At 43.4% G+C, this 23643-nt stretch overlaps 1 protein-coding gene across 1 annotated transcript in view; it reads left to right on the forward strand.

The window, feature by feature from the left end:
- Positions 1 to 23643, forward strand: part of NTSR1 (neurotensin receptor 1) — a 799660-nt gene that overhangs the window by 570075 nt on the left and 205942 nt on the right. Inside the window, exon 2 of the mRNA XM_086932828.1 lies at positions 7401 to 7602. Within this exon, the coding sequence (XP_086788954.1) occupies positions 7401 to 7602 (202 nt within the window). The remainder of the gene's footprint in view (positions 1 to 7400; positions 7603 to 23643) is intronic.

Genomic DNA, 23643 nt, shown 5'->3' on the forward strand with positions numbered 1-23643 from the left:
ATTGTTTGTCATAGTTTTGGTTATTTTTAAAATTGACACTGGCGGTGCTCTGGTCACCGCTCGTCCCAAATCATGCTTTGCCACCCTCAAAGCTGCTCTCCATTCTGTTGCCCTTTACATACCAGGAAGAGGAAAAATTATCATCTCAGAAACATATGCAATTTCTGTCCAGAAATGATCTGATGTGCTCAGTTCAAGTCAACTGAACATTGAGAGCTGAACATAGAAATGCCCTATTCACCATCATCCCTGAGAACTGACTACTTCCAATAAAAGTGATTTTCACTCTGCTATTCTCATACCCTGAACATAATAACTGAACCACATCTTCCTAGTCCTAACTTCATTGGAATTCCAAAAGCTGGACAGTATGTGAAAGCTTCTTTCAGTGCTTAATTTGAGCCAGTGGTTTCCGGTGCTCAGCACCAGCACTTAATTGTCAACACCGGCAGTCATGATAGTCTGCCACATGGTGTCACTGTGTATCGAATTTAGAGGTGAACACAACAACAGATCTTTAAAACTTCAACGTACATTAAAAATGACATATCATCCCCCCCTAACCATTCTTATAACTTTGGGGGCGCAGCATAGTCAGAATTTTCACATTTGTAGAAGTGATGTATTGGTATTGTCATTGGCAGTGCGGGCAGGGGCAATGGGTTGCGCATCTGCAGTGGTCTCCTGGCGAGGGCCCTGGAACCTACTTTTTTACAAATTAAGCACTGATTGTGGCTTATAGTAGGAAAGCTGGTGCAGTGCCGCTGGGGCCCACGGTTGTTAGGGACCCGGTGGACCCCAGAAAAGTCTATTTTCTGCTGCTAAACTGTGGCTGGCGGGGTGACATTTCCTTTTCTTGCACAATGGTCCATGACACCCTTGCTTCGTCACGGCATCCGATTTCTGATGAAAGTGATAACCACGCACTTACTTTACAGTACTTACCCAGACACTAACCCCCAGATGCATCAAGAACCCATTTTGCTATTCCTTAATAGCGAAAAATAACGATTCGCTATTAAGGAATAGCAAAATGCAATGCATGAAGAAATCACTAAAAAAATAGCGATTTATTAAAATTCCTTAATTGCGAATACCTCCCCATTCCTCCCCATTCATTCCTATGGGCCTAGAGGCCCATAGGAATGAATAGGAAGACATTCTCAATTTGCGAATCGCAATTAGCGAATCGCTAATTGAGAATGCGATTTCAAGGGTGCCGGGATGTCCAAAGGGCACACTGTTGCACCCCTGAAATTGATCTGTGCACATATGTTGCGCACACACATGCCCTTAGAGCATGTGTGTGCGCAACATGAAATTTTGAAAAATGCACTTTAGTACATTTTTCAAAGTTTTTGCAAATTACCATGAAGTTCAACTTCATGGTAATTTGCGAGCCCTATTAGCGAAATCACTATTTTTTAAACTTTAATGCATTGCATTTAAGGAATCTCAATTTGAGATTCCTTAAATGCAAGTAATCGCAATTTTGCGATTCCTTAATTTGCGATTTTTGCATTTGCGATGATGCATCCCAAATACAAAAATACCGGTCGCAAAGGGGCAGATTCTGAGAATCTGCCCCTTTGCAAGCAGATTTTACCTTGATGCATCTATGCCATACTAACTAATATATCCCAAAGCTTGCAGACATATTATCTTATAAGAACCATCCCCTCCAGTGTAAAAACGTGTTGAAGCCCCGCCCCTCCCTCTGATCATTCAAAAGACACCGCAATAAAAAAAAGCCTGACTGGCACAAAAGTAACCAGAAGAAGTAAACTGATGGCGCACTCCACAGCAGGCAAAAAGTGAAAAAACAGATGGCTCCATCTTTTCTCTGCTAATAAAGCAAAACGACATACTAATCGAAAAGCGGCGAACTGCGCATAAGATTATTCCAGGACCAGAAAATGTATTAAAGTGTTCTTTTCTTGAGAATTACAGATACATGTGCTGAAACTCCCAAAGGGCTGTTCAATTTTCTTGTCGAAGCTTTGAGGATAAGGCAGCGCGCTCATGCAAAAAGAGAGATCGTCTCGAGGCTGGGAACGGTCGAATGCACTAACAGAAAACACAATGTCCTGGTCGTAATTTATAGATGCATTCAGAGAACTTCTGAACTGTTCGCTTTCTTCAGACAGTTATTGTATTTCAGAAACTCTTAAGTCTGTTTCTAACTCTAGACAGGTGACCAAACCAGACAAAATTCAGGTCCAGTTGTTTCAGAAATTTTACCGGCCATCAATACATGGATCCCCGAGTGCTTAATTTGTGCCAGTCCTTCCTGGCACTTATTTTGTTGGTTTAGGACTTATTATTCATCATCAGTTTTTTACCAAGAGCAAGCAAGAGAAAGGCAAAAAGGGAAGAACCATTGACAAAGCCAATAGGTCTCACTTATGCAAGAGCTATTGGCTTGGCCAGTGCGTTTCAGCCTTGTTGTACACAAGCGTGGCGGCTGTTTAGCATGGCTAAAAGTTAGTGGCGTGGAGGAGGGAGGTCTGGAGTGTTTTGGTGTGGTCATAGAATGGAGTGGCATAGAGTGGGGTGTCATATTTACATTTTGTTTTGTCACAAAAAATCCTCTATGAAGTCAGAGAAAGAAAAGTAAACACCAAGCTCCCTTGGGAAACACCATTTGACCTCTGTCTTTGAACCTTTGCATGCAGAGCAAACGTGACAAGATTAGGAACAAGAGTTAGAGGCTTGTTTACAGAAGGCCAGCACTTGTGGGCGATTAAAATAAATAGGCTATGCTCCACAGAGGGATTTACTCACGTTGGACAGCCTCAAACAAATAAAGCCAGAAAATAGAAAGCAAGCAACTATGAATTACAAAACACGAAGCCAAAGGTAAGCAAAGGGAGGAGCGCGTACCCAGGGAAGATTCCCGACTGTCCTTAAAACGTTTTTACCAAACCAGATAGCTGCGCTGTCTGGTAGGTTTCAACCTAAAAAGGGAGGGGAAAAAAGGAAGGAAATTAGGAATACTGTGAGAAATGGGGTAAGAGGGGCGAAAAAAACCTACTAGAGTGACATAAAGACACAGGAAGTGTAGGGGGTGGAAGAAAGTGGCATTATGTGGGATCAAGATCTGGCAGCCTTGGGACTGAGCAACCCCCAGCATTTGACAATGCTGGCATCACGCTCCAGGGAAAAACTTTGGGCCCATGCACTTACAGGTACATGCATCAAAGGATTTTGCGATCGCAAACGGTGCGAATCGCAAAATTCGTCCGTTTGCGATCGCAAAATCTGCTTTTGGAATGCATGAAGGGTGAAGGCCCTCGCAATTTGAGAATTTGCAAATATTTGCGAATTCTCAAATTGCAATTGCATTTAAGGAATCACATTTTGCGATTCCTTAAATGCAATGCATGAAACTTAAAAAAATTGCGCTTCCGCAATTAGGGGGAGCAAATTACCATGAGGTTGAACCTCACAGTAATTTGCATTAACTTTGAAAAATTCACTTTTGTGCTTTTTTCAAAGTTTCATGTTGTGCACACACATGCCCTAAGGACATGTGTGTGCACAACATATGTGCACAGATTGATTTCAGGGATGCAACAAGGTGTCCTTTGAACACCCCTGCACCCTTGAAATCGCATTCTCAATTTGCGATGCGCTAATTGCTAATCGCAAATTGCGAATGTCTTCCCATTCATTCCTTTGGGCCTCTAGGCCCATAAGAATGAATGGGGAGGTATTCCTTAATTGCGACTCGCAATTTGCGAGTCGCAATTAAGGAATATTAAGAAATCGCAATTCATTTATCGATTTCTTGATGCATTTCTTTTTGCAATTCCTTAATTGCGATTCCTTATTTTTCGCAATTAAGGAATCGCAAAAAGCAATATTGATGCATGTACCTGTTAATTTATAGGACTGACGTTAACCAAGACCTTTTGATGTTATTAAAATTATACAGATAATGTTCTTGTTGTTCTTTCAGCCAGCCTTCCTCAACCAATGAACATTTGCTCTGTTATTCACACCTTAATTTCACCCATTAGAGTACACACCATGGAGGAATGCGTCCGCCCACCTCAGCCATTGGTGAACTTCACTGTGAATGGTGGCATTCTGCTCGTTCACAAAAAGCACGCCCACACAAAGCAATTCCCTTCAGTGCCAGAGACTACCTTTGCAAAATGTGCTCGGTGAGGACAAAACTATTTTTACTGTTAGCTGAGGTTTATTTTTTAATATTGTTGAAGGTTGGAAGCTTCTCAGAAATAAAGATCACCAATGCAATGACAAAACAAGTGTTGAAAAACAAAAGGCTGTTTATACTGGCTAAGCACTGCATGCCACACATGACTTTGTTCATGATTATTCTTTGGGGAGGATGAATTGGTGCTGATTGTGTTGTTGCTCTGTTTGTGAATGACGGAAGCTTGCTCTGCTGCTTCCGGTGTTTGTGCTGAGGTTTGTCTGATAATTTCTCCAAATTTATTTTGTAACCTTTAAAGTGAAAATAAAAGGGGAAATAGCAGAATAATTTGCTTCTCTGTCATATGACCATCCAAAGATTAAGCCTGCAGCAGCGGATCGTGTTGGGAAAAAGTGGCGGGCGGGAGAGGAGGTGGGGGGGGTAGTGAAGGACCACGGAGACAAATGTTTTATTTTTTTAAAGAACATACTTGCCCCCTCCATGATTGTGTTGCGCTCTTCTGCTGACCTCTTTCCACTGCTGGGCAGGCACAGGCTGCCAACCTAGCCTGCAGCCAATCCTGAAGTTGCTCTCATTATGAGAGAAGCTTCAGAACTGGCCTGAGTGCCAATGATTTGCACTCCACTACAGACTGGGAGCCTGTGCCTGCTATCTCCAACTCCACATGCGTAACTGCGCATGTGGGTTTGCCTGGCCTGAGACATCTGGCAAAACCCACATGCGCAGTGATGGCAGTGCCCAGCACTCGCCACCCAGTCTGTCACCATCTTGGCCCCACCCCCAAGCCTCAGCACAAGGAAAAATAAAATGATAATAAAACGGGGTTTAAACCCATTTTATTATTGTTTAATTTTTTACACTGTTAAAAATGCTGGTAGGGGGCGGCGCTCCTCAGCCATAGCAGAGGAGCCGCCCGTGCCAACCTGGTAAAATAATTCCCTCTGTTGCCCCTTGGTTTCAAGAGGGGGGTCCCATCCTTTCTCAAGAAAGTATATCATTAGCATTACTTCATCAGTAGAGTAGGTACTAACTGACTGTTTAAGCCTTGGCCGGTGAGCCACCATCACGTTGTGGTTGTTGGAGAAAAGGTTTGTATAATCCATCCATAGGGGAAGATGGGGATGCTATCTACAGGTTCCAGGAGCATAGTTTCAGGGGAGGTGTTAAGGGCATTACACCCCCCTAATAAAGGTATTAGATGGTAAGTAGTTAGGAACAGGTGCTTTCAATCGGGTATGGTGAGGTGTCAGTCGGATTCACTTAGGATTTTATATGCACACACAGACTAACACACAAACCCACACACACACTCTCTCTCCTCTTTGTTTTGAAGTTCTTAAAAATTTTGTTTTTTTCCCAAAATATTTTGCTTTAAGTACAGCTAACAATCCTTACTGCTCTCCCCTTTCACTGCCCCTTAAAATCCCCCCCGCGATGTACTGCTTCTCAGATGATGTATGTTAACATGATATGCCAGCATGATTGTGGGAAAACTGAAGACCCCACCGCCCCAATCTTACTGACCAAGCTACCCCCCGGACAGGTTCCGGAAAAGAGGGTCCACCTTTTGCATGGTAGAATAAGAGAACAGGGGCCAGGAGCAGCCAGATGTAGCAGCTGCTGCTTCTGGTTTACATGCAGTGCCCCTGGCACAGCCCTTGCTATACCAGGTCTCAGGGGCCATGAACCCAGTGAGAGAGACTGGACACTGAGAGGCATTCTTACTTTTGATAGTTCTCACTCGTTGCTCTTCCCATGGCCTTTCAGAAGCAAATAAGAGGCTACTGGTCGGCAATGTGTGAGACAAGGAATAAATGACTTGATGTAATAGGAGTTCAAAGGATGTGTGTGAATCCACTGCCACTATTTCTAATATTTGGGTGAATCGATAGGGTGGGTTGCCTTCAGGGCTGGCTTTAGGGTAGAGTGAAAGGTGCGGTCGCACTAGACGCAGATCTGTGGAGGAGGAGCTTACTTTTAGCAGAAACATGATTGAAAAGATGAGGGGCACTTTTCCAATGGTAGTGAGAGAATCTGAGGATGTTGTCTAAGGGTGGGGGGGTGCCAAAAATGATTGTCGCCCCGGGCGCCACCAGTGCTGAAGCCGGCCCTGGTTCCCTTATTAATGCAATGACATTGACTCTTATCTGGTTGCTACAAGACATATTTCCACCAATTCCCATCTACTTATGCAAACCCTATGGCATGCTACCTTCAGAGTACCACTGTAATGTTTGCTGGTTTTCACTGAAATCTTTCTGCAATTTTCACCATACTCAATTTTGACTGAAAATAAAAAAAAGTGAATCATGTTGCAGTGCTATTCTATGCTGCCAGAATCCTGATGATGACCATCGGACAGACGCTGCAGGGTCGAAACATCGATAAGACCCCTGCAGACTGGACATCTTGACTTTGTCTCTATTAGCTAAAAGAAATGTGGCCTGTGCTTCCAATTTCATACAATTATACTGGGAATATGTTCTTTTCAACTTAGTTTGTTCCATTGTTCACATTGTTTCTGTGAAACAACTGTGACAATAATTTTGAACACCTTTAAAATAGAGCTGTGATTAACTGCACCTTCAGTACCAGATGTTGCTTCGTATGCACCCTAGTTTTCAGTTACTTTTTAGTATTATCTGTGTAGAAATATTGAGTTTTCCAAATAAGATACTTTTATGTGTGGTTTTGATTTAATTATTCATGCTCAGCAGATGAGCTCGAACAGGCCCTAAACTCCAAGGAACCATTGCAACATCCTTTACATTGCATGCCATTACAATGCAGCCATTACATTGCATGTCACTACAACGCATGCCATTACAACGCATGTCACTACAACGCAGGCATTACATCGCAAGTCATTACATTGCATCCCATTACAACGCATAGTACCCTTACACTATCCAAACTTACCCTACTGTTGCACTAACTGGAGTTAGAATAGTAATTATTACCCCTATACTATCCAACACTTACCTTAAATGCGATGTAATGGTATGCATTGTAAAGGGATAATGCGATGCAATGGAATGCGTTGTAAAGGTAGTTTCTGAAAATGAAATGTAATGGCACGCTATGTAAAAGAATGCATTATAAAGGATGTTGCGATGTAAAAACTGCATTGTAAAGGCTTGCATTGTAAATGAATGCGTTGTAACATAATACATTCTTATCAAGCATTGCACCTGACCTGGTCTTTCCTTCTCCACAGATAAACGCCTTCCTCTCCTTCGTGTTCCCCATGGTCGTCATTTCCGTCCTGAACACCATCATCGCAAACCAGCTAATCGTCATGTTCAAGCAGGCGCACCAGGAGAGCCAGGTGTGCACCATTGGTGGTCAGCAGACCGTTCTCAGCATGTCCGTGGAGCCCAGCCGCGTGCAGTCCCTCAAGCATGGAGTCCACGTCCTACGTATGTGCACACTTTGTTATACTTCATAACAATGTTTAATTTGAAAAAAATAAGTACCAGGGCCCTCTTCGGAAGGCCACTGTAGTGTGCACCACCCATACCCTTCCAGCGGCGGTACTACCATAACACAAAACCAACGCACTCCTGGAAGTGCTATTTAAGGCCACACAAAGCTATATTAATGGCATGAGAGGCTGGTATTAATCATTTTCAATGGTATTGACCTAATAAACATGGTTGTTGCGCTCATCTCAAAATTAAACAGACAGCGCCACCATGCTGATGGACTGTCACTAGAGCCGGTGCTGACAATTAAGTGCCGGTGCAGACCACCGGGAAACCACCCGCACACTTTAAGCACTGCTTCATAAGCAAGGTGGAGAGGGCGAGTGACACTCATTCACGCTGTGCCACAAATCTGAGGCCGCCATGTTTTCAAGCCCTCTGTTCCTTACATTTCTACAGCTCTAACCCAGATCATGTTATGTTATGTCCATGAACTGGTGCACTGAAATATTCTCATGTAACCCAATGCTTCTTACATCTTCCGAATACATATTACTTGTTTTGACCCATGTTACTTAGCTGAGTGCTCTAAAGACATGACAGTGACAATACTTTTGAATTTGAATTTTGTATTCACTGGTATCCTGCCAACAGTCTTTGAGTAGTAACCTTACGTCACACAGTATTACAAAAGTTTGATACAGCTTTATTTAATGGTAAAACCCAACCCTACCCAATATTTTTTGAAGCTCCATGCTCGCCAGAGAGCTGCGTCACTTTGGGTGTAGATTTCTACGCCTCTCTCCATCTCACTTTGACGCTGTGCAATTTTCTGGTGTTTGGCCAATGTTCCTAAGATCTATGTCACAATCCCGAATGGAAATTTAAGAAATGATGGACATCATTTGATTGAGATTAGTTTATTGCGGTGATTTGAAACATACAAAATTAAAATTATGCTTGCAATCAATTAACACATGCAATTCATAAACTGTAAAATCAGACTAAACAGTAAAGCTTGCAAAACAGTAAAGCATAGCACTCAAATATGGCACTACACTTATTACTTATTGCTTGGTTTCTTTATATTTTCTCAGAACTGGGTGCACAAAAATTATTTCATACCCATACCATTTATATTTGCATATTGGTTAATGTAAAATCGTTGTACTAAAAGGTTCTTATTGAAAGCCATTATCACACAACTTGGAATGAGGGACTCATTTGGCTCCTTGTAAGGGAAGTGCCTCATTGCAAAGTATGGACCTGAATGTATAATTTGTATTCCATAATAGATATAAATGTATAATAAAAAGATAGTGGGTCACTATAAAGAACTGCACAGCCCTCCCCACCGAAATCATCATTGACAGGGAGATACTCACCTGGCTAATGAAAACTGACAAACAATCTAAACAGGCTGCATAGTGCCGATCAACCTACCGCTGTCAAGTAAAATATGGCACATACCACTCAAAAAATATCTTTACCTCCTATATCAGGCTCATTATAGCTTCACATTGACCTATAAAACTTCTATGTAACCAGACATTTAAATTGATTTCTAACAGAAAACCCAAGAGAGACTATCATTAGACAAAAACATTGTGGCCTGAATATTAAGTGCAAAAATGTTGTGAAGGTAAGAATGTCTAGCTGAGTAGCAACTTGCCAATCTTGCCTCCATGTATATGTACCTTGATGATATACTTACCTTTGAAAGGACTTAGATGTGGAACTAGGAGTAGTAAATATGTACTTACACATTTTACCTTCACAATGCTTTTGTAGTTGTTCTTAGGCTGTGATATTTTTGTGCGACAATGTAGTTCTCCTAATATTCTGGCATACAACCCATTTAAAAAATATCTACTGACCAAACTCAATCAAACAACCTTCACAATTCATCGATATAGACCCATAACTGTATGAAAAGAGCACACAGGTCAAGAAAGTGACTCTGTCTTAATATTTGTCAAAATGCACGCAATAAAAGTAACAATAAATACTACAACATGCCATGGATCAAGGGACTACAAGAGGAGTGCATAGGTCTTAGAAGAATTGAGGCATTTAGCCCTCTGCTTCTCCATCTTCCCAAAAAATCATACTGTTAACAAGAATGCTGCAGTTTCTTTTGTGATTTGATAGTTGATAATGCATTTATATAGCACATGTTTGTTGGAGCTTAAGTGCCAGGTTCCACGCGAGTTCTTATAATCTAATGCCTAGGCATAACTGCTTTGACTGAACTCACTCCTTTAGCTTTTAGGACAAAGTCACAAAACAGAAGAATATGTTATGTTTTCCACATCAACCTGTCCCCACACATGACAAGACATTCATGCTGTGGTTGCTTGTTCCGTCCGCTCCCACCTTGACTTCTAGTTGAACATGACCCAGTCATGAAGGAGTATATATGATGACGAGCCAGGGGACAGTGAGCTCCAAGATAGGGCTCAAAGGCCCAAGACTGCTTTTCCAAACAGGAAGTCCAGGGTGCCTTAGAAAAGCATTGGTTCCTATACATGCCTGCGGACTGGGGCTTGGCTCTCAACTGGAAGAACCACGCAATACTTTGTGGGGCATGCCGCAGATGAACCAGCTCAAGAGCTACAAACACCTTCTTAAAATGTGCTACCCAAGTTCACACTGACCAAATCTCCAATGTTAGAACCTAAGTGAAGGTTGCGTTATATACAGCAGCGAGAGGTTCAGCCAAAGCTCTGAGTACAAGGGGACTGAATGTGCCTTGTTCCTCAAATGAATATATCCATGTTTCTACCAGCACTGGGATCATATGTGTGCCTTCAATTTATAGAAATGAACTAAACAAGTCCAGAGTACTAATTCTAACTTTATTCTGCGTTTGGAGAATGGTGATGACAAGGAGAAGCACAAAAACACTGAAACTGAACTAAGAATCTGAAGAAATAAATTAAAGACTACTAGAACATATTTGCTTACAGGTCTCCCTGCTGCCTAATAATAGTTTAAGCCCATAGTAAAGAACATTTCACACGAAGTTAGAAGAGCAGGTTCATTTTGCATGTTTGCACGTTGAGTTAGACTGTTTTACCACAACACAAACAAGGTTGGATCAGATCCAAACAGCACAATATATTATTGTAATGGAGGGAATATCCTCAGAACCAAGGATAGTCCCCAAAATGCTCTCTGGGTTCCTTGTGGATTATGCATGGATGAGCAGAATGATTATTTATGTTAGCGGTCTAGTCTTTTTTCATAGTAAGATGGCTGCATCCACAGACTCACAAGGCTGTTGCCATGTGCAAACTGCAGAAGTTCACCATTTATGCGAGATTTGTAGCCTATCACATTTAGATAAATGTTGTTATCTTAATAATCTGGCATGGATTCGGCCTTCCAGGGCCGACTTTGGAGAACCCTGAATTATGCAATGTAGATCCTGGGGGCATATTACCAAGCAATAGCGATAATTATCGCTATTGCTTGGTTAGAGACAAAAATTTACCTCTGAGGTGCGGCGATTTTTATCGCAGATAAACCTTGGTATTATCAAGGTTTATCTCCTAAGCGATAAAAATCGCCGCAACGCATGAATATCGCTGAAAAGTCAGCGATATTCATGCATTACTGAGCTAATGCTCTTAGCCATGTTATCCACCTCCCATTGGATAACATGGCTAAGAACTGCTCAGGCAGGCGTTAGCTTTTGGAGATATTTGCGCTTAGCGCGAATATCTCCAAAAGTTGGTAATAGGAGATAGCGATGTTAGCGACTGTTTCCAGACGCTAACATCTTGGCACGCCCACTTTGCATGTCATTAGTGATAAATATCACTGACATGCAAAGCGGGGCCCAAGATGGTCGCTATCTCCTACTAGCTGTCGCTAACTGGTGTTAGCGACAGCTAGGTAATAGGGAGATAACTTTATCTCCGCTTTCTTGGCTTTTAAAGCCAAAAAAACGGAGATAAACCCCCTTGATAGTTCCCTTCAAATATCTCTGACCCTCCCCTAACTCAGAAAAAACACTTTTTTATCCATTAAGTCTTGTTTTTGTGCGATGGGCAAGTGGATCTATAATTCTACAAATGACTCCCCTGGCAACTTCCCAGGAGATATCTAATGAAATATTCTGAATACTAGCCTAAGACTCTGTTGAAAAGGAGTTTTAATTTGCGTGTAACAAAAAAGATCTGATGCCACAGCCTGCCTGTAATAATAGACACATTAGGAGGTTTTCGTTAGATATTGAAGTCACTTCTTTATAATAATTTTACTACTTCACTGCACAAGCCAAGTAAAATACCAAAACGAGTTCACATAAATATTCTTTATAAAACGTAAGGCTTGTAACTTCAAAGGAAGCTTTGATATAATTGAAGAAATGGAGAATGAAACTTACATTTCTTAATTTAAAGAACAGTTTTTCCTGACCTTGATGAACTATATTTTAAGCCTCACTAGCAAACTAAAAAGGATCTAAGTGAAAAGAGGTGGCTTTGTTCTTTGGACTGAATGGCAGCCGCCTGGGAGAAAATCTTAATTGTTGCCTGATAGACTGGCTTCTGACCACTTGTGGATTATGTCTTTTGTGCAAGCTGAGCCAAAGCTGTCTTGATGTTCATTCCAAAGGTTGTTCCGGGACAGTAATGCCCTTCCAGCTTATTACCATTTTAAATTTCCAGCAGAAGTAAAATCTGTAATAAGGTATCCGTATGGTTCCTTGATGCCAAATACCCAATTCTATATCTCAGTGGGTGCTACAGAATCCCATTGATATCAATTGTGACTGTTGAAACTCTGGACGTTCTTATGTATGGTATGAGCAACACACATAATGGTGGAAAATAACAAACTGTTTTAGAAAATATGCAGAGACGTTTTGTGCTTCTGGGCAAAAGGCTATAACAGTGGCGCTACAACCTGGCGCTTAAGAGGAATCCGGCTGCTTCAAGGCGAGGTGAAGGAAAGAGACTCTTTTAATGCTTATAGGTATCTTTGTTTCAATTGTGTGATATGTCAGGTTAACGTAGATATTTCGAAGATTTGCAGAAATTTGACCACTTGGGATGGGAAAAGAAGTGTCTCCGTTAGTTCGTGATATTGATATATGTTTACAAATTCCGTAAAGCTGATTGGAACCTAACAATAAGGTGACACTTTGGCCCAATCTTGTGGGGTGTGAAACACCAGTCCCCTCAGAAGACTGTCCCTAATTGCACAGTAACTTCCAACTCTCATTCAGCTCAGGTCTTCCAGAACAATGTGATCCAAGCTAACTTCAGGCATGTCCATCCATTCGCCCGGCCAGTGAGGCACCCGCGTTGGTCAACATGGCAACAAAGCCCCACCCATTCAGTCCTCATGTCACCCGGCTATCACTATGGAAATGTCCACCTATACCCCTCTCACTGCCATCTGGAGGGGCTAACAGGAAAATACAGGTGCAGTTCCTTCCCCCTCCTAACACTGACTTTCAGTCTGTGACCTAAACCCTCTACATACTAGATTGTGGATCCAGACCCATCCTATTTTAAATACAGTGTCTGTGTGTTTTTTTCCTGCATGTTTTGCTTGCTCATTTGCAAATAACCCTGCTGGTTTTGTTTTTTCTTTTCTGCTGACAGAAGAAGTCCTATAAGTCTGTGGTCACTAGCACATGTAGCGGTATAATGCTACTAAATGTAAATGTAGTGCTTATATAGCACACGTATCACCCCAAAGGGGTCTCAAGGCGCTGTACACATACTGGTGTGGAACCCTTCCTGGCCTTTCCCTGTGAAATGCCCACTCCTGGGCAGCCCCAAGGTGAAACCAGGCATCCTAGCACTGTTGGGGCCGTTGTGGAGATTAAGCAAGCTATTGCCCAGAGGTGCAGAGTGGGGCTCATGATCAGAATAGGCACCGAGGCGAGAATTATCAGGTCCAGGGAAATTAAGCCCAAGAGCCTGCCGAGGAAGGAATTGAACCCTGGTCCGGGCCAGACCGCTACATCAGGGTCTGCCACTCTAACCATTGAGCCACACTTCTCCACTAGACAGGCAGAGAATGTAAACACCACCTCCTAGTAATACATAGCTGTAGAAGGAGGAGCTAAGAACCTTCCCATTGAGACACTAGTGTGTAGCTGTACTTCTCAGACCGCTACAGTCAGAGCAAGGAGATAAGAGACACTCTTAATGAATTATTTGCTAACCTTAAGATCTGACACATATTCTTTAGAATGTATCGGTTGAATAGGTTTGGTGAAGCAGACCCTACTCTCTGATTGACTTCTTCCAATTAAATGGTGGTTTGTGTGCTGGCCTTTGTTTCCTCAGGTCTCGCCCACATCAAGAAGCCTGAGTCATTATCAACGCTCTGCTGGCTCTATTCAGGTGTTGTGATTTGCGCGGTGCAGAGGTCGGGCTTCTCACCTAATAAGCATTCAATCTATAAAAAGCTAATTTGCATAAGTAATCTTAGACTGCAGCTCCATATCGATCAGCCCATTGCAGGAATAGTATGGGTACATTTGCTGCAAAGACTGCTGCTAGAATCATATTCTGTGCAGTGCCAGAGTAATATTCAGAGAAATCAGGCATAGTTTCTTCAGTAACAACTGTAATCTGCCAAGTTTGAAAATTGTGCAGGGAGAGGTTTGGCATGTAACTCAATTATCTAAGGGGTCTATTTACAAAGGTACATTTACACATGAGTACATCTACACGTATACATTTACTCTTTTACACTGCAGCAAATTTGCTTCTTTTGTCTCATTCATCATTTCTAAGTGGAAGGTTACTGCAAAAAGTAGGCTCCGTGTCTTCACTCCATCAGATTAGGGGAGGGAATCTGCATAAATATAATGCCCATTTGCCGAATGGATGGCGGTGAATCCGCATCCTCCGGGCCGGAGGATGCGGATTCACCGCTGCAGTCCCTGTGAACACCAAACGCCAGACCAGGATGGCGGTAGGATCAGCGGCGGACGGCAGGTCCGTCCGCCACTGATCCGTGGGGTGTAGCCTGCTATTTGGTGGCGGTGTCAGCAAGACACCGGCAGCCAAATTAGGAAGCATGTGTAAACATGCTTTTCCACAGCGGTTTTTTCGCCGTGGAAAAGCATGTGGACCTTTGCTTGTAGGGTGAAGGGGAGTGGGGGTGCACATGGGGGGTACCCTACATTTGCATTTGCATGCACAAAGCGGCAGGCACCGCACGGTGCCTGCTGCTTTGTGCATGCAAATGCAATGCATTCATTTTTAACATTGCGGTGGGTGCTACTTCAAGCAGCAGTTAAAGATAAAGGATGTGACGCCAGGGTGGCGGTTACATCCTAATTGGCATGGAGGGACCGCCGCTGCCCTTGCGGACGTTCCCTCCACCTCGGGGGTGGCGGACAGACGCAGGTCCGTCCGCCATCCTAATGACCCCCTATGCTAGGTATGCTGTTCTGACAAGTGAAAAACGTTTGATAATTCTTTTCTTGGTGCCATGGCTGAAGAAACACCATTCTTTCTTAAATCCCAAAATTCCTTTGGAGAAGAACCTAAAAAAGATTAGATATCACACACGCAAGGCTTGTATAACTAAGCATAAGCAATTGTTTTGATGGTTACAAGTTCCAAATATTCATGCTGAAAGTCCTATTCATATTTGGTGTTCTGTGCAGCTGAAGAGGGTAACTTTTAAATTGGAGAAATATAGTTAGGGGGAAGTTGCATACTGGGTGTGGTGTGGAATGTGGCCCTGATTTCTTGGGAGAATGCTCAGTTTCTTTTTCTGAACTTCTGGAGGAAGGATAAACTGCTATATCATCAGATTACGCCTATCATAAAGAAACTCCAATCACACTACAAATTCAAAAAACCCAGGAGGTACTTGGGGCTCTCTTTCATAATGTGCAGGTTTGTTCAAAACAGTCTCAATGGGTAAAATGGCTGAATTTAGAGGTAACTACCATCTTGACCCAGTTCCTAGGCATGAAAGCCAAGTGGTCACAAAGGAATGGGGTAAATTTAACCCAGGCTCAGTAGTTGGAAGTTTTGGACCTTGTTGTGTGGTTTCTATTTTTGTAAAATGCACCTATATTCTCAATGGATGGGATATTACACTCCTGGCTTGCTACATAAATGGAATACTAGAATATTTGGGAGGTGCCCTAGATGCACAGGATTGGTCACCTTAATACATATTATTTGGAGATGCAAACATGTTCAAAACTTTTGAAAAGAGGTACTGAGAGGGCTGTCTGTGGAGCTCCATCTGGAAATAGTATTCAGTACATGTGAATGCTGTTTTGTTGGGCTGCTCAAAACATTTAGGTATTAGCCCCATTTCAGCCAAGCATTGGTGGTATATAGCAATGTTGTTGGCGAGGTCAACAATGATGGCATTATGGCAATCCGCCGAATCACCAAAGCTAAAAATGTGGGAAGAAAAGGTTAATAAGGAATTTTTAGACCTGGCACCATTGGCGTGGGTCTCCCTTCCATTTTTGCTGTTGCCTCATTTATTTTTGCTGGTGTTAGATGCTTGGGGCACTGTGCCATTGCTGTCCAGTGCCACAGTGTAAGTGCTCCCTACTGTAAATTGATGTATTAATCAGTGGTTCCATGTTTGGCTATTTGGTTTACTTGTCAGACCCAGTACAGTGCACTTAGTGTGCCCAGGGGGTGTAAATCCAAATGCTGCTGGTGGGCTTGCAGCACTGGTTGTGCCACCCACAGAAGCAGGCTTGTAAAATGTGTCTAAGGTCTGCCATTGCAGAGCCTGCATGCAGTCTGGTACTGCCATGCTGACTGGGCAAGTGCACCCACTTGCCAGTCCCTAAACCTTCCCTTTTCTTCATATCAGACACCCCTATGGTAGGCCCAAGGGCAGGGTGCATTGTTAGTATAAGGTAGGACATGCCCTGGTGTGTGTGGCATGTCCTAATAGTGAATTACAGCCATTTTCGTTTTTCACTATTGCAAGGCTATCTGTTCTCCGTAGGCCATAATGGGCAGTTAGATTATTACATTCTTATAATCCTAACTGACTCAGAGAACATGGTGGAAATTCGAGTTTAGTATGCCTGAACTCAGAATGATAAAATGCATCTTTTAGTGAAGTTGGTTTTAACATTCTGTGTTTGAAAATACCACTTTTAGAAAGTATGTATTTTCTTGCCTAACCTTTCAAGACTGCCTCTGCTAGGTTGTTGTTCCTTGTTTGGAGTTTGTGAGTGACAGGCCTGGGGATTCCAAGAGACAGGATGAGTCAGCCCAGTGGTGAATAGGGAGATCTGCATCTAGATGGGAGGGAGAAGTTGCACCTGAACATTGAATAGGGCTGTGCCTGCCTTCCACAATGCTGGCTCCACCTCCTGGGGTGTGGCTGATGTCTCTGACCTGCACACTGAAAGAAGAGAAGAAGTCCTGTCAACAAAGTGCTCCAGGGCTATACTTGCATTCCACAATGCTGGCTCCACCTCCTGTGGGGCATCTGATGCTTCTGCCCTGCACTGTGAAAGGAAAGGAGACGTCTGGTAAACAGAGTGCTTCAGAACTTGTTTGGACTGGGCAAAGGCCCTCTCCCCTCCGAGAACAAAGGATTTTGGGGTATACATATTGGCAGGGCCGGACTGGGAACCAGAACCGGCCCTGGCAAAGTGCTCGGCCGGCCCCCCTTCCCCCTCCGGGAGGAGAGGGGAGGGGGGAGAGGTGCGACCGCGCTCTGTGACAGGGCCGGTTTTCGGGCGTTTTTGTTACAGGGCCGTTTTTGCAGCATAACGGCCCTGTAACAAAAACGGCCCCAGGGGCCCAAAACCGGCCCCCAACCATGCGGCCCACCGGGGAATTGCCCGGTGCCCTCAAAGGTCAGTCCGGGCCTGCATATTGGGACCCTGATCCCAAGAAATTAGATCACTTTTGGACTACAAGAAAAAACCTCTGCTGAGGAGAGGATCCTAAAGAAACTGAGGAGAGATTATTCCTAAACTGAAGTTCTGCTTAAGGGATTGGCCAGCAGTGGTTGCCTTACTGCCAAAGAGAGGAGAAAGAACTTTGTGCTCTTTGCTTTCAACTTGTGAAGGATCTCCAGGGGTTTGGAAAAGAGCTTGCCTCCTACTGAAGTCTCAGGGACAACATACTTCACCCCCCCAGCTCTCCAGAGTTCTTTGGAAGTGCCTGCTGCTGTTTTGGGCTTTCTGAGGGACTGCATGTCACAAGGAGCTGGAAGCGCACTCGAAGAAGCGTGTCGCCGTCGCTGCTGCTGCTGTCGCACTTCTGAACAAGAGTGTCGCCGCTAGAGTTGTAGCACTGCACCGCATCGAGAGGAGCGTCTCGCAACGAAGAGGAAGCGGGTTGTCGTCACTGCTGCCGTCGCACTTCTAAACAAGGGTGTCGGCGCTGGAGCTATCGTATTGCACCGCACCGAGAGAAGAGTCTCGCAACGAGGAAGAAGCGTGTCGCTATCGCTGTTGCTACCGTCGCACTTCTGTTCTGTACAAGGGTGTCGCCGATGGAACTGTCGTAATGCACCGCAACGAGGAAAGCGCCTTGCTTCCCCCGAGAAGCGCGCCGCCATCGGAGCTGCTGCTATTGCATTTCTGAACAAGGATGTCGCTGCTGTAGTTGTCGCATTGTGCGGAAGCTTCACGCAAATGTGGGAGAAGAGTGTCGCAGCTGAAGCTGTTGCCGTTGCATCGCTGAGCAAGGGTGTCGCAGCTGCAGTCCACGCATCGAACTGAGAACTCCTCGCATCCCCGGAGAAGCGTGCCGCATCTGGAAGATCTTCACGTCTTTATTTCTTTGCACCGGAACTTTGCCACATTTCCCTCGCTGAAACATTACTTGTTGTGGAAGCGCTACGCATCTTAAGGTACATTGAAGCAAAGTGTTGCATCTTAAGAACTGTACTGAACTAAGCTAAACTACCATCTTAAAGTAACAGTATTGTGTATTTTTGACGTTTATGGTCTTGTGGTAAATCTATATAAAGTATACTCATTTTTGATAAAACCTTGTGTGCTGTCCATCTGTAGTGTTGTGACTGGGTTACTGTATGTGGTCACAAATGCTTTACACACTGCCTCTGAGATAAGCCTGTCTGCTTGTGCCAAGCTACCAAGGGAGTGAGCAGGGGTTATTTAGGAGTGTAATCCCCTTATCCTGACTAGAGCAAGGGTCCCTATTTGTTACAAGTACCTACCTGTGCCAACTAGAGACTCCCAAATCTAACAGGAATTTTTAAGGGAGCAGCACAATTCAATACGATTTGGGAAAGGTAGAAGCTTTGCATAAATCTTGAAATACTCCGGCCCATTTATACAGGTTTTAAATAAGATCATAATAAGTGTATAGGAGTTGGCGAAAGTATTCAGCTGTCTCTAGAGTGGAATACATTTTCACTTTCAGGGCCCGATTCTGATGCAAGTTGGTAAAGCTTCCGCACCAAATGGGTTGGGGAATGGTTTCCAACTGAATCGGATGGGGAGAGCCAACCGACTGAGTACGATCCATTCGGATGCTTCCAGATATGAATTGACTACATTGGGAGCCTATGTTCCTAACTGTATCGTAATCGGGTCCTAGGTGGGAATGCTTTCCTAACCGTAATCGGACCCTCGGTGGGAAAGACACGTTCCCGAGTCAAATTTGGACGTTAGGAGGCCTTCCTAACCGCATCAGAATCAGGCCCTTAGTATGCATATATCTATATGTGGATAGTTATGTACCTAGCATTTAGCATTTTCATTTCTACATCGGCACTTTAGAGAAAGGATGTTTTAGCACTTGACACTTTTGAAATCACACTTAGCACACGCAGCTTGATTTGTACTTTGGCATTTTAGAGAAGGAACACTTAACACTCAACAACTTCTTAAATTGCATATTAGCTTCCTTTATGACACAACAATACTGTTGCAACTGATCTATTTGCTCCTTTGTGATGTTAAAGTATATCTGTGTTGTTTTATATTTTGCCCTGTTTGGACTTGCTCTTTATACATTGTATTGATGATGAATTTGATAATGAAGTAGTAAGATGTATTTTTGTAATGTTTGTGATCCTGCAAGAAAAACACTCCAAAAAACATAATTTATGACTGTGAAGTTACAACTAGTGACTTTACAACTGTATTTTATGTTCCACACACTTAGCAAAGATGGGCATCTCCCTATGGTAATGCATAGGGATATTTTAAAATATTTGGTAAAGTTTAAAAAGTAATTAGTAACAATAATTTTGAATTACAAATGTAATTAATTGAAATATATTCGTTTAATTGAAAATTAATTTTAAATATTTATTTTAAAGAATTCTCCCTATGTAAACTGTTCATATATATTACTAAAAGTTAGGTAGAGAATTAATTTGCATTAACTTGTTTATTTAATTAAAGTTACATTTATTGGTAAATTTGATAACATTTTAAATAATGTTAGAATAAAATAATTACTTGTTAAATATGTACAATTTCTAACATTAAGTTGAATTCAGAGTTCTATATATATTGGAGAGGTGAACGTGCAAACTTCCATACTTACATTTGTGAATAGTATTTTGGAGTATGTGAGTACTACTATTGTATTACTTCTCAACATGCTATATAAATGCAGTTTGTGGGCATGGCCTAAGTGTTATTTATCTTGAGTAAGCATATCTTTTTGGGGAAACCGTCTTTGATTGGAAACTGAAACGTTTGGAAACTGACACTCGGTGCCATGTATCTATTTTCCTCACTATTACTGAGGTAAGGCTATATTCTCGTTGTCTTTGCCAGAAATTCTAGTAGAATCTGCTGCTCCAGCACCTCAGGTCTGGTGGCAGAAACTGCATCAATCAGAAGCTGTAGCATTATTGGTGTTATGTGATTGTTTGTTACTTGAATAGTGCATTTATACCACTTGGGGGGTCTTGTATTGGCTTCTGGAATCTAATGCACGGTGCAGCAGGAGTTGCAAGGTTGGCCCCACGGTCTGTTTGAGTGTGCCTACAGACCCCTTTGATGCTAGTGTGTAAGTTTTCAGTGGAATTGTATGCACCATCAATATCCAGTCAGAGTATTCTCCTAAAAGTAGTTACTGGTGGATCAGCAAGGCCTTGTAGAATGAAAAACGTGAGCTTCCTCCCAAGGACCCCCTGTTTCTCTCTGTATCCACAAAACCGGTTGGAAAGTCTAAGGATGCATACTTGTAAATGTGAAGAATGGTCGTTTCTCCAATGAAATTGGGCAATCACTACAACTGCATTTCACAAAAGTGTAACATTTTTGCACTTTGCTTGAAGGCCAAGTTCTCCCACTGAAAACTTTTTGGCTGAATAATTTCCCAACAAAAATATATTTTATTGCAAAACTTTCTCACAATAACCTTCAATGTGTGAAAATTACCTTGCTAAAAATCCATTCTGTTTTATATTCACACCCAAAAAAAACAGTTACATAGATTTTGCACCAGTGGCAGCTCCTCCTCTGTCGCCTCACTACTTTTCAGCAGTTAAAAAAGGGAAAAATAATATGATAATAATGTAATGTTATTATCATTTTATTTCGTCCTCCTGCTGCGGCAGCTGTGCATGAGGGGGCGGGGTGGGGCTGAAGACCAGGGGAGGAGTGGTTTGCCCACTCTTAAGTGTGCAATGACTGTTTGGTCGGCCCTCTCGAACCTTCCAAAACAGTCATGCGCACTTCCCTGTTCTCCATGCAGGCTGCATTACAGCCTGCGTGGAGAACATGCCCACCTCTCCAACCCCTCACTAAGTGTTGTGTCACAGCGGTAAAACCATTCACAAAGCTGCATTGCAGCGTTGTGATTGGCTTAGGGAAGGGAGCCTGTCTGCCTGCTTCCTGTTCCTGGGGTCTGAAGCAGGAGAGCAGGAGCAGAGACGCGAGACCTGGCGGCAGGGTAAGTGTTATTTATTTATTTTTTAGTTTGACGCCTGCGTCCTCCCCTTGAGAGCCCGCCCTGACACCCGCGAGTCGTGCCGGCTGCCACTTGTTTGCACTCGCTTAGTCTTACATTTTGTAAACTTTATGAAATTCGGAGATTTAAAGAAAAATCTTCACTATGCAATAGTTGGTGATGGTGAACAATTTCGCCCCTGCTGTGTTGGACTTTTCCACTGTTGGTGACAGTCCAACTCACTGCCTGGAGCATTCAGTCCCCAGAAATCTCAGTGCAATGCATCTGAGCTATTTGGGTTATCTATACAGTTTGAGTAAGATGACTTTTGCTCTTGAGAGTGGAAGAACTGCATGGCATTCTGCTTAGTTTCCGGTATAAATTTGGTATATGTAGGGGTGTGCGAATCTGTGAAGCTCCGTTCTTCTCAACTTTATAGCGTTTTAAACTTTGCAAGCTCCACGAACTGTAAAATTTGCAAAGTTAAAAACCACAGCAAAAAAGAGACCCTGTGCAGCATTGGCAATGCGTCCAGCTACTACTCAGGGCAACACGTTTTCAGCTCACCAGCTGCAGCTTACAGATTCTTTCTTTGCATATACTGGAGATGGAAGTCCCAAGGCAGGAGTAGCAGCAGCGGGAAAAGGGGCTCACCAGTTAGCGGCTATTGTGTTTCCTCACTTTCCATCAGGGCTGTTATCCCTGATTGAGAGTGAGGAAACCTAATAGCTTATAGCAATGAGTGACAGTACTCTGCAGCCGAAAGCCTCGTGGCACTCCAATCTACAGGTAGTAGTATGGGAGAGACATGGAACTTTACTCCACTTCATGAAAGGCACATTTTCTCAATGTTAATGCATTCACAGCTGGCAACATTTAAATATGATGGGGTGCAATGCCCAAAAAACTCACCATATATGTTGCACTTGTGGACCTCCGTCCCATCCGGTGTGTCCTCGGCGGGATCCTGGTGAAAGGGAAGAGCTTCCTTCCTGATCGTGGAATGCAAATCCAACCAATCCTGGAGCTGCTCTCATGCTCTTTTTAGCATGAGAGCAGCTCCAGGATTGGTTTGAGAAGGCTAACCCAGAGCTCATTTTGAGGTTGGGGGCCTTTGCCAGTAATCCCCAGGTTGGTTTGCAGCACTTGGATTGCTGGGTTTACAGTGCGCATGTCGGATAGGACAGCTGTAGACAGCCAGTGAAACCGACATGCGCACTGTAGACTAGTGAAGTCATCCTGCATTTGCCGGATTCAGCCCCGCCTCCACCCTCGCGCTGTACACAGTGCAAGTGGTGGTAAAATAAAATGACATTGACATGCCAGTTTCTTTATTTGTGTTTGCCTGATGCACTCGCAGCAGGTGGGGCGACGCTCCTCCGCTCTTAAGGAGGAGCGCTCCCCTGCTTCCAGGGAGTACCTGGAGAAACCTTTGAATTCACAGCCACCTAAGTATAAGTTGACTCATGCTGGTAGAGTGAGGCCCCTGGATAGACCCAATACAGCACCACCCTAAATAAGCAAGAAACACGCCACCTCAGAGGACCAGATGTTCAATGTTCTCTGTTCTAACGCTTCTAAAGGCGAATGTGGGATTTGAGAATAAGGTCACAATGCCTAGGGCGTAGTCTAATAAAGTTGATTTGAATGTTATCAGCTGCACCAACGTTCATTTCAATAGAGGAGCTTTGAGGCTTGGCTTTGCACAATGGGTATAGTTTTCTCTTGGGTATTAATTTAAGCCCCACAAGGCGGCATGAGCATTCAGCGCATTAATTAAAGAAGCCGCATCTTCAGCCTCTGGGGACACAGGAAGCGCTTTGCATCATCTTGGTTCCATTGAGTGCCAACAATAGCGTGCTGATGTTTTTAAGCTCTCTGCAGAGCCCCGCTTCGCTTGCGTGCCTTCCAGAAACTGCCGCAGAGCAAATTTAGCAGCTTTATTCTTTTACTAGGTCAAGTGGGTTTTAGATTTATCTTCATAGGACGGAGTTAGTTTGATACAGTAATACACCCCCAATTGCCCCCCCGCAGGCCTTTTGTCCCCATTTCCTCTTCTCGCGTCCTGTGGATTGTACAAGTGTGTGGATAGCATTCTCCCTATGCTTCGAGGTCTGGTAGGTCTAGCAGCAGTGGCGTATCAAGGGGGGACGCCCAAACCGGGTGGAACGAG

The sequence above is a fragment of the Lissotriton vulgaris genome, chromosome 7 (assembly GCF_964263255.1).
Source record: "Lissotriton vulgaris chromosome 7, aLisVul1.2, whole genome shotgun sequence".
NCBI classification, from domain to species: Eukaryota; Metazoa; Chordata; class Amphibia; order Caudata; family Salamandridae; genus Lissotriton; species Lissotriton vulgaris.